We start from the raw sequence: 11,929 nt of genomic DNA on the forward strand, positions 1-11,929 counted from the left end.
CTGGCGTTGCCATGAGATGTGGTGTAGGTCGCTGACATGGCTTAGATCCTGCATTGCTATGGTGTAAGCTTGCAACTGTGGCTCTGATTGCACCTGTAGTCTGGGAACCTCCATATGCCATGGGTGTGGCCCTAAAAAAAGGGGGGGTGTCAAAAAAAGACAGCAAAAATAAATGGAACAGTGGTATAAATTAAATGAGTACATTTTCCTACTCCTGTTTTTCTTAAATTTCTTGTAAATCTTTTTTTGGGGGGGCCATGTCCACATCATGCAGAAGTTCCTGGGCCAAGGATTGAACCCAAGCCACAGCAGTGATAACACCAAATCCTTAACCAGTAGGCCACCAGGGAACTCCTCTTGTAACTCCTAAAGTGTAAGAATTCTCTGCCATGAAAATTGTATTAAAAAGGGAGCTCAATAGACCACTGTAATTTTCAGAAAATTGGGTTTTCTTGGGCAATACTAAGTGAATAACCTCTTTAGACAGCCTTTTATCATCATGGAATGTGCACAGCTAGAGGTATTCAAAGATGAAGTCTCATGTCTTAACTTTAAGCACCCAAATGCCCTTGTAGTAGGTGAATTTTTTTTAAACTGCCCAAAAAAAAAAAAAAAAGCCCTTTTATTGGTCATCTGATTGTTCAAAAATAGAACGGAATTTTTAGTCCCTTTAGATGAAGAAATGAAGTGTTCACATCAGGAATAAAGTCCAAAAAAATATAACTGGAAAGAAAATGTTAGGAGTGATAAATCCTTCTTTATCCCTGGTAGAATCTACTCAATGTGTGCCTTGACCTTACTTCCCTTCAGATTTCTGCTATGGAAACGAAGACCTGACTTTCTCTATAAGTGAAGCCATTAAGCTCTGTGTTACCGTGGTGGCATATGCTCCTGAGTCATTCAGAAGGTAACTGCAGCCTTTTGTTCTGTGCCTTGTGATAAGTCAGTATGGCAAAGGAAGTAAAATTGAGGGAACAGAAAGGTTATGTTGCTAATATTAGCCTATAACATTTTGGCAAGTATGTTTACAAAACTAAATTTAGGAAACATTGTAGCAGAGGCTATGAGAAATAGCCAGTCTTCCTCAATTTGAAATCCCCTAATTTGCAATTTGTGCAACAGCTAAGACATTTTTGTCTCAATGGGGAAATATTTTCCTCACCTGTAATAGAAATTAATCACAAATAAAATTTCAGAACAGACATTCTAACTATTGAAGAAAACTCCTCTCAAGGAGCTATAATAATTTCAGTTGCACAAAGTGCAGGAAATTAAATCATGCCTGTCATTTTGCCAACTTCAAGGAATCTGAAGGACTCACATGGAGAGTGTTATTCCAGTTCTAGGATGTTGATAGATAGATAGATAGATAGATAGATAGATAGATAGATAGATAGATAGATAGATAGATAGAAAGAAAGAAAGAAAGAAAGAAAGAAAGAAAGAAAGAAAGAAAGAAAGAAAGAAAGAAAGAAAGAAAGAAAGATAAACTAATATGCAAAATGAAAATCAGTTTCATCTCTCTTAAAATAGTGCCTCTAAAGGCAGAAACAATAATTCAAGTGATTTATGGACAGCCGCCTTTTATGTAATGTACATGCTTAAAAATAATAGAGTTGTATTCCTTTGAACTGCCCCATAATTCTGCCTTAACCAGCCTTTTGGCTTTCCCTCCTCTTTCCCAGTTATATCAACATTAGGCAATCTCTTCCTCCCAACTTGTCAATCTAATTTGGTCTTTTCATGCAATATCTAGCCCAAAAACAAAGCACTAGATTGTATTCTACTATATGCTTGGTATGTGAGTATATATCTTCCTATGTCTAATACAGTGCTATATTCCATGGAAGATAAAACAGTAAGAATTTATAGAACAAATGAATCAGATAACAGTCAACTGTTTCCACTTTCCTATTTCTCTCTTTGTAATTTCTTTCTGCATAGCCCTATGTGGTCAGAAAATAGTTTCCAAAAAAAAAAAACAAAAACAAAAACAAAAAATAAAAATAAGGATTCATCCTTATTTATTACTCTTGAGAGAAAGATAGACTGATAAATTATTTCAGGGTATGGTTCCTCTGTTAAGACTGCCAGATTTAAGTAGGATAGTCCCTTTCAGACCTTAAATCCAAAGAATTGAGACTACAAACTCCTGTCACACAAAAAATAAGAATATAAATCTTGTCTGAGTATCATCTCAATTCCAGGATGCTGGCTCTGGTTTAATACAAAGTCTCCACCCATCCCCCACCATTGGTCCTGCCTCCTCAGACCAGCTGATGGTTTCGTGTGCTTGGAGTGAGTTGTGACTCTGACTCAGGTTTGAAGTGAAATGGAAGATGACCAGTGATGCTCCTGGTAAAAGAGCCAGAGAAATAGCACCTGCCCATTTGTACTACTCTAGTTCCAATCTAATAGTCAAGCCTATCCTGACACATCTATAGATCAGGAACATGAGGTAGAAACATATAACTGATCCAAAAGTAAAATATAGTGACCTACTTGGGATATAAAGATTGCTTGGAGCTTATAGATTAATGCATTAAAATTCTTATTTCTCTCTTTCTGACCAAATCTCTTTATCATCAGTTTCTCATACTCTTCCTTAAATCTATTTTTGGTTTTCAATTCATGTAGAAAAATACTGATCTGACCATTGCAACTAAGCTACTTTAACTTAGTGGATATTTTGACTATAATTTTTCTTTCTTTATTTTTTTTTTTAATTTTCCCACTGTACAGCAAGGGGGTCAGGTTATCCTTAGATGTATACATTACAATTACATTTTTCCCCCACCCTTTCTTCTGTTGCATCATGAGTATCTAGACAAAGTTCTCAATGCTATTCAGCAGGATCTCCTTGTAAATCTATTCTAAGTTGTGTCTGATAAGCCCAAGCTCCCGATCCCTCCCATTCCCTCCCCCTCCCATCAGGTAGCCACAAGTCTCTTCTCCAAGTCCATGATTTTCTTTTCTGAGGAGATGTTCATTTGTGCTGGATATTAGATTCCAGTTATAAGTGATATCATATGGTATTTGTCTTTGTCTTTCTGGCTCATTTCACTCAGGATGAGATTCTCTAGTTGCATCCATGTTGCTGCAAATGGCATTATGTCATTCTTTTTTATGGCTGAGTAGTATTCCATTGAGTATATATACCACCTCTTCCGAATCCAATCTTCTGTCGATGGACATTTGGGTTGTTTCCATGTCTTGGCTATTGTGAATAGTGCTGCAATGAACATGCGGGTGCACGTGTCTCTTTTAAGTAGAGTTTTGTCCAGATAGATGCCCAAGAGTGGGATTGCGGGGTCATATGGAAGTTCTATGTATAGATTTCTAAGGTATCTCCAAACTCTTCTCCATAGTGGCTGAACCAGTTGACATTCCCACCAACAGTGCAGGAGGGTTCCCTTTTCTCCACAGCCCCTCCAGCACTTGTTTGTGGATTTATTAATGATGGCCATTCTGACTATAATTTTTTAAATAGAAACATCTTAATCATAATTATACCTATAAATTTTCATTAAGGTAATATTTTCTAATTTTTTATGCTAATTTAATGCCTTGGTCAGTCATTTTATGTTACAAATAAGCCACTTTCAACTTTCATTTTTATTTTATCAAACATTGAGATTATTTTCTTCCCATGTAAAATTTATAATAAAGACTAAATTCATTGATTAGGTTTGGGGGAGGACTTTTTTGGATTTTGTTTTGTTTTTGTTTTTGTCTCTTTGGCTGCACCCATGGCGTAAGGAAGTTCCTGGGCCAGGGATCCAATATGAGCTGTAGCTGAAAGACAGCACTGGATCCTTAACCTGCTGCCCCACAATAGGAACTCAAGGAGGACTTATTTTGGTTTGGTCTATATCAAATTTTGCCAATTAGAGTTTCTTTCCTTTTGAACTTTTATGTTTCAGGTTTTGATCATTATTGCTGCCTAGTTCCCCAAATCAAATTTCAGTGTTGCCCATATGATGTAGTTTCTGAATGTAGAATAAACATCTTAAACAAGATGTCTACTAGATAACAAATTCTGCACAGTGGTGTTTTAACAATTGTCTGTTTTATTTTATGTCAAAAATTCTTTTAGAATAGTTTATTATGAATTGGATAAAAGACTAAGAATTTGCATTTTTAAAGTAATTAATGAAAAAAAGCAACAGTCAACCTGCTAGATATTCCCAGGCCACTTAATTATTCAGGATTAATCTTATATTATAATGCCATTATTTACTAGTTTTCCATCAGTTCACATATCGTGTCCTTTCTCCCCACACACCGCTGGGAAATAGCCAATGGTAGGGTCAAGACATCCCTGAGATCATGAGTAGGGTGACCTTGGCCCCATTGCCACAGTACGTTTCCCAAACCTCACCACCACCCCCCCAACTATAAAGAATCTCTCCTGCCTCTGGCCCCACAGCAATTTACTGTGTAGTTTTCCTTATGAAATTTGTTGTTCAGTTATCCTGAAATGCTGAGTCAAGGCACCTTACCTCAGTCTGCCTCTTACCACCATGTTTACAAACATAAGGAACCCCCTGAAGAAAATACAGTGGTTTATTATTGCCCCAACCTCTGGTATATACATCCCTGCTCTCCTTCCCTGAGCTGACTGTCACAGCCATTTTGAGGATCCTATCTTTTTCTTGCCCATGTTCTAAACAAATGAAGGAAGACAAGGAGGAAGCAATTACTGAATACAAAATATGAAAATGACATCACTGAACACCTGTTTTAGCACACACTAGCTATATGTGTTTGAAATAACATGTCTACTCTGTGACTTATAATTTTGCTCACCTAAGATTGTCCTTTGATGAACAGAGCTCTCCATTTTAATACAGGGCAATGTTTTACCTCTTCCCTATTTTTTTTTTTTTTTTGGTCTTTTGTCTTTTTGTTGTTGTTGTTGCTATTTCTTGGGCTGCTCCCGTGGCATATGGAGGTTCCCAGGCTAGGGATTGAATTGGAGCTGTAGTCACCAGCCTACGCCAGAGCCACAGCAACGCGGGATCCGAGCCGCGTCTACGACCTACACCACAGCTCACGGCAACGCCGGATCCTTAACCCACTGAGCAAGGGCAGGGATAGAACCCGCAACCTCATGGTTCCTAGTCGGATTCGTTAACCACTGTGCCACGACGGGAACTCCCTCTTCCCTATTTTTTATCAGGTTGTTTGTGTCCTCTTAAGGAATCTTGATGAACCCAATGTTATGAATATATCCCCTGGGGCTTTATTGTTTTTACTTTCACATTTAGATGAACAATTCATCTGAAATTAATTTTGGTATGGTGTAGAGTAAGGGTTAAGGTTTATTTCTCCAATTCAGATATCTAATAGACAATAGATCCAGCTCTATTTATAGAAAAGAGTAGCCTTTCTCCCATTGCATTGCAATGTCATCTTTGCTAGAAATCAAGTAACTATGGATTTATTAAAACTTATCCTGGGAGTTCCTGTCATGGCTTAGTGGTAACAAACCCGACTAGTATCCATGAGGATGTGGGTTCGATCCCTGGCCTTGCTCAGTGGATTAAGGATTCGGCATTGCCTTGAGCTGTGTTGTAGGTCACAGATGCAGCTTGCTGTGGCTGTGGTGTGGCTGCAGCTCTGATTCAACCCCTAGCTTGGGAACTTCTATATGCTGCAGGTGAGGCCCTAAAAAGATAAATTAAAGAAAAAAAAAAAGTGGGAGTTCCCGTCATCGCGCAGTGGTTAACGAATCTGACTAGGAACAATGAGGTTGCAGGTTCGGTCCCTGCCCTTGCTCAGTGGGTTAACGATCCGGCGTTGCCGTGAGCTGTGGTGTAGGTCGCAGACGCGGCTCGGATCCCGAGTTGCTCTGTCTCTGGCGTAGGCCGGTGGCTACAGCTCCAATTCGACCCCTAGCCTGGGAACCTCCATATGCCGCGGGAGCGCCCCAAAGAAATAGCAAAAAAAAAAAAACAAAAAACAAAACAAAACAAAACAAAAAGTATTCTGTTTTATATGTCTGTCCTTGCACCAATATTATACTATCTTAATTATGATAGTTTTATTATAAGTCTGATATCTGGTAATATAACTATACCAATTGTCTTTTATAATTATGAAATCTTTAACTATAAAGTTAACTATCTTTGGAACCATAAGAGGCCCAGAATTGCCAAAGCAATCCTGAGGGGGGCGGGGAAACAAGCAGGAGGCATAATTCTCCCAGGCTTCAGACAATATTACAAAGCTAACATAATCAAGAAAGTGTAATACTGGGACAAAAACAGACATACAGACCAATGGAACAGAATAGAGAACCCAGAAACAAACCCAGACACTTGTGGTCAATTAGTCTTTGACAAAGAAGGCAAAAGTATAAAATGGGAAAAAGACAGTCTCTTCAATAAGTGGTGCTGGGAAAATTAGACAGTTGCATGTAAATCAATGAAACAAGAATACCCCCTCATACCATGCACAAAAATAAACTCAAAATGACTTAAAGATTTAAACATAAGACACCATAAAACTCCTAAAAGAGAACATAGGCAAAACACTTTTTGGTACCAACTGTACAAATGTTTTCTTAGGTCAGTCTCCCAAGGCACTAGAAATGAAAACAAAAATATGGAGTTCCTGTCATGGCTCAGTGGTTAACGAATCCAACTAGGAACCATGAGGTTGTGGGTTCAATCCCTGGCCTTGCTCAGTGGGTTAAGGATCTGGCATTGCCGTGAACTGTGATGTAGGTTGCAGACGCGGCTCGGATCCTGCATTGCTGTGGCTTTGGTGTAGGCTGGTGGCTACAGCTCTGATTGGACCCCCAGCCTGGGATCCTCCATATGCTGCAGGAGTGGCCCAAGAAAATGGCAAAAAGACAAAAAAAAAAAAAAAAAAAAAAAAAGAAATGAAAAAAATAAACCAATGGGACTTAATCAAATTTACAAGATTTCACACAACAAAGGAAACCATAAAAAAAAAAATTGAAAAGACAACCTACAGAATGGGAGAAAATAGTTGGAAACAATGCAACAGACAAGGGCTTAATCTCCAAATATACAAACAACTCATACAACTCAACAGCAAAAAAAACATACAACCCAATCAAAAAATGGACAGAAGACCTAAATAAACATTTCTCCAAAGAAAACATATGGATGGCCAACAGGCATATGAAAAAATGCTCAACACCACTAATTAATAGAGAAATGCAAATCAAAAACTACAGTGAGGAACCACCTCACACTAGTCAGAATGTCTATCATTAATAAGACTACAAATAAAAAATGCTGGAGAGGGTGTGGAGAAAAGGGAAGCCTCCTACACTGTTGGTGGGAATGTAAATTGGTACAATTGCTATGGAAAACAGTATGGAGGTTCCTCAGAAAACTAAATATAGAACTATGATATGATCTAGTAGTCCCACCCTGGGCATCTATCCAGACAAAACTTTTATTCAAAAAGATACATGCACCTCTATGTTCATTGCAGCACTCTTCAAATAGCCAAGTCACGGAAACAACCTAAATGTCCATTAGCAGATGAATGGATTAAGATGTGGTACCTATACACAATGGAATACTACTCAGCCATAAAAAAGAACAAAGTAATGCCATTTGCAGCAACATGGATGAAACTAGAGACTCATACTAAGTGAAATAAGTCAGAAAGCGAAAGGCAAATACCATATGATATCACTCTTATGGAATCTAAGATATGGCACAGGAATTCTCATTGTGGCTCAGCAGTAATGAACTCAATTAGTATCCAAGAGGATTCAGGTAAAAATATGGCACAGATAAACCTATCTACAGAACAGAAATAGACTTACAGACATAGAGAGCAGATTTGTGGTTCCCAAGGGGGAGGAGAAGGGAGTGGGATGGACTGGGAGTTTGGAGTTAGTAGATGCAAACTATTACATTTAGAATGGATAAGCAATGAGCTCCTGCTATATAGCACAGGGAACTATATCCAATCACTTGTGACAGAACATGATGGAAGATATGAGAAAAAAGAGTATGTATATATATATATATACACATATATATATGTATGTATGACTGGATCACTTTGCTGTACAGCAGAAATTGACAGAACATTATAAAACTACTATAATAATAAAAAATAGAAATAAAACTGTCATACAATCATAAAAGAAGGAAACTATCTTTAACTGTAGGAGTGCCTTTGCCTTAAAGTCTATTTCGTCTGACATAGTTACATCAGCATTCTTTTGGTGTTGGTTCTTACCTTCATCTTTAACATTTCTCTATACTTATATTAACATGTCTCTTAATAGGAAAATATAGCTGAATTTTTTTTAATTATTCATACTAGTAAGCAGGCATTTTCAGACCTGCATCACAATGTTTTCACAGACTCTTGCTGTAAAATCATTTAAGCTTTGAGAAGCCAGCCTCCTAAGGAAGGGTTTGATCTTGTCCCAAATTTGTTTCAGCTAGAAAATCTCTCTCAGCAAGTTACTGAGTGGAAGCTTTGTTGATGACTATGAGCCTTATTTCTCTAGACAGACTGTATATTTCCACTTATTATCATTCTATTATTCTTTCATCCAATTGTATATATGCTAGCTCTCCCAACTGCATCAGATGCTTCCTAAAGGCAGGATTTTATCACCCTTTATTGGGTGCTGAATTAATTACTTATTAGTCTTTTTTGTTATTTCCAGCAGCTTTAATTACTCTTGACTTACGTGGGGCAGGAAGGGAACTCAGAACTCATCCTCTCTCTAGAAGCTTTTCATTTCTCCATGCTCCTAAGTATCAAGCAGGATGTAAATGTGATTTGGTTTTCTGTTGATTAAAGTCTTCAGATGCTGATGGTCTTGGAAGCCTTAGTGCCCTGTTACCTACAAAAGCTAAAGAGGCAAACATCACAAGTGGAGACAGTACCTGCTGCCCGAGAGGAGATCGCCGCCACGGCTGCTCTTGCAACATCTCTGCAGGCCCTTTTATACAGTGTTGAAGTCCTCACCAGGTAATTCCATTGGCAGAAATGGCCACAGCCAGAAACTGTATCCACCAAACAGTCGAGGAAAAAAATGTGGTGGCTAAAAATCTCTAAAACTCAATTTTATTTACAGATGACTTACGCAAACTCAGCCCTTAATGGACTGCAAACATTCCCTAAGTTGTTTGGATAAATAGTGCTAAGTACTCTGAATAGGAATAACAGTAATAATAATGACAATGATGATGATAATAATAATAATAATAATTATTATTATTATTATACCATGATTGCTAAACACACATTTGCATATGGCTTGCTGAGCTTCCATGGCAGTTTTTACCCAGCAGTAAACACATCTTTCATAAGAGAGCTAATTTAGTGAATATGAAAAATGTGATCCACATTTTATTAGCTCCTATTTTATGAGGCATGAAGTGGCTGCCATTTCAATTTTTATTATTTTATTGTTTGTAAATAATCAGTTTTTTTAAAACTGTTAATTTCTGAAGCCAGGGAAAAAACTACAGAATTTTATCTTAATGGTAAAATTAATAGATTCTGTATAGGATAAGACTCAGGAGTGCTGAGACAGGGGACCGAGAAATTTGAGGATAACAAGGTCAGGTAATTCCAGGGTTCAGCCCTAAACAAAGTTCCTTGAGGTCAGCCCTGTTAGAAAATTCTTGGATGCAAAACCAGAGAAATTGAGTTGCCCTGTGCTAGGGCAGGGCTGGATTGATAAGGGGCCCAGGGAGGGGAATGGGGGGGGGGTCCATGTACAAAAGATTGTGAAAGGAGTAGGGATGGTAGATGCAGGTATGTATGTAAATGATTGGCTTTCCTCTTCTGTTCTCTTCTAAAATCAGCTAGAAGGAGACATTCCTCCCTGGGGGTGGAGGTGGGGAAGACTTTTATCTGCCTTGGTGTCTTTGCTCTTCCATCAAATTCGGCCATATCCTTTGGGTAAAATTCTCTGATTTCCTCCCACCAAAGGTACCGACTTCCACAGCCCCATCTTGCTCTGTTGGTGAGGGCACTCATAGAAATCTCTCCATCCAGGAAGGATTCTTCCAGCATGTACCAGCAAATTAGAGAGGGAGTGAGGTCATTATTCATTAAATTCAATCTATGTTTAGTTTCTAATCGGGCACTACATTGCCCACCTAGGGAAGCAGGATGTAGCCCAAAAGCCTTGGGTAGATTATGCGCTGAAGTGCCCACGTGCAGCTAAAGTGAGGCAATGGGAGGCAGTGGAAGAGGGAACCATGACAAATTACCTCATCCAATGGGAGAGAGTCCCCAGTGCTTTGACAATACCTGCACGAAAATCTGAGGAGGCAGAGATCCTAAGGAGAAATACATGACTGACACTTCCTCCTTGGCACCCAAATGGTTATATCACCAGTGTCTTCCTGTGACTGGGGGGGAGAAAAGCAGTCACTTCTCCCCAAGAGCCTCTTGATTCTTTCTTTTTATAATACACAATGTTGATGCTTTCTATTCTTTGCTGTAAAGCTCAGTCAATTAATGTATCCAAAACTGACTTACCCAAAATTCCACAAAGAGTTATGAATGGAGCTCTGACACTTAAAATTTGGGGGCCTTTCATATTCCAGTGTATTTAAGATTCCTTTGATGGAGGGGAAGACTGGCCTCACTGGTTGGTTGTCATTATTCACAACAAAATTTGCTTCATTTTTTTACAAAAAGAAGATAAGAATAATATTTCACTTCTACAGTCCTAATTTATGTATCTCATAAAAAAAAAAAAAATGTGTTCCCATTGTGGCACTGAGGAAACGAACCTGACTAGTATCCATAAGGATGCAGGTTCGATCCCTGGCCTCACTCAGTGGGTCGGGCATCCGACATTGCTATGAGCTGTGTTGTAGCTCACAGACTAGACTCAGATCTGGCATTGCTGTGGCTGTGGTGTTGGCTGGTAGCTGCAACTCCAATTCGATCCCTAACCTAGGAACTTCCATATGCCTTGAGTGCGGCCCTGAAAAGCAAAACAAACAAACAATAACAATAACAACCAAAAAACCCTAACAGTTATATAGGTAACAATACAAAAATAAGTATATTACAAATATATCAGCATTAGTTTTCTACTGTTGCATAACACAAACTGAGAGGCTTAACACTGAACACATTTATTATTCATAGTTCCCTAGGCCAGAAATCTGAGCAGGCTCAGCTGGGTCCTCTGCTCAGGGTCTCACAAGGCCAAAATCAAGATGGTAATTAGTCTGAGTTCTTATTGGAAGGTTCTGGAGAAAAATCCACTTCCAAGGTCATTCAGGTTTTGGCAGAAACTAGCACCAGGCAGTTTTAGGTCTAAGGTTCCCTTTCTTTCCTGACCATCAGCCAGGGGCCCCTCTCTGTTCTTAGGAGGCACCTCTAACCCTTCTCGCATGGCTCTCAACTTCTAGGCAGCGATGGTGCCTTGAGTCCTTCTCAAGCTTCAAATCTGTCTGCCTCATCACAAGAGAAAACTTTCTACTCTTTAAAGTTTGGTGATGATCTCCCTTTTACCATAAAATGTAGCCTAATCACAGCAGTAACACCAGGGGAAAAGTCGTAGGGTCATTTTTAAATGCTGCCCACCACAGCAAAAGGCCAGGAGGAGAACGTCTGGTGTGGTTTTTAAAGGCTTACTCACTCTCCAGCCACAGCCAGCACACAGAAATGAGCATAATAAAAGCAAGCCTGAAAGAGCTCATACCAGCCATTGCTTTGAAAAGCTTTTTCTTCCTTCCATGGCATAGATGATACAGAGGCAAAGTTTATCTAATATTTAAAGTGAACACTGCGGATGTGAAATGAGGTGATTCAAATCTATTTCTTAGCATCTAAATTATGGACGTAGAATAGATTTTCATTTACTCACTTCCCTGGCTAGTTGTAGGTATCATTTTTAACTATAAAGATTCTTGCCTTCTTTGATACTTTCTCAGAAAAATAGAAT

General features: G+C 38.8%; 1 protein-coding gene across 1 annotated transcript in view; it reads left to right on the forward strand.

The window, feature by feature from the left end:
* UNC80 (unc-80 homolog, NALCN channel complex subunit) overlaps positions 1 to 11,929 on the forward strand; it is a 260,152-nt gene that overhangs the window by 207,620 nt on the left and 40,603 nt on the right. The window contains exons 48-49 of the mRNA XM_084998950.1: positions 811 to 907; positions 8,812 to 8,982. Coding sequence (XP_084855076.1) covers positions 811 to 907; positions 8,812 to 8,982 — 268 coding nt within the window. The remainder of the gene's footprint in view (positions 1 to 810; positions 908 to 8,811; positions 8,983 to 11,929) is intronic.

Source organism: Sus scrofa, chromosome 15, assembly GCF_054392235.1.
Source record: "Sus scrofa isolate SSC_HxYL_T2T_F1_AM1 chromosome 15, Sscrofa_HxYL_maternal_Yorkshire_Landrace_v2.0, whole genome shotgun sequence".
In the NCBI taxonomy this organism is placed as follows: domain Eukaryota; kingdom Metazoa; phylum Chordata; class Mammalia; order Artiodactyla; family Suidae; genus Sus; species Sus scrofa.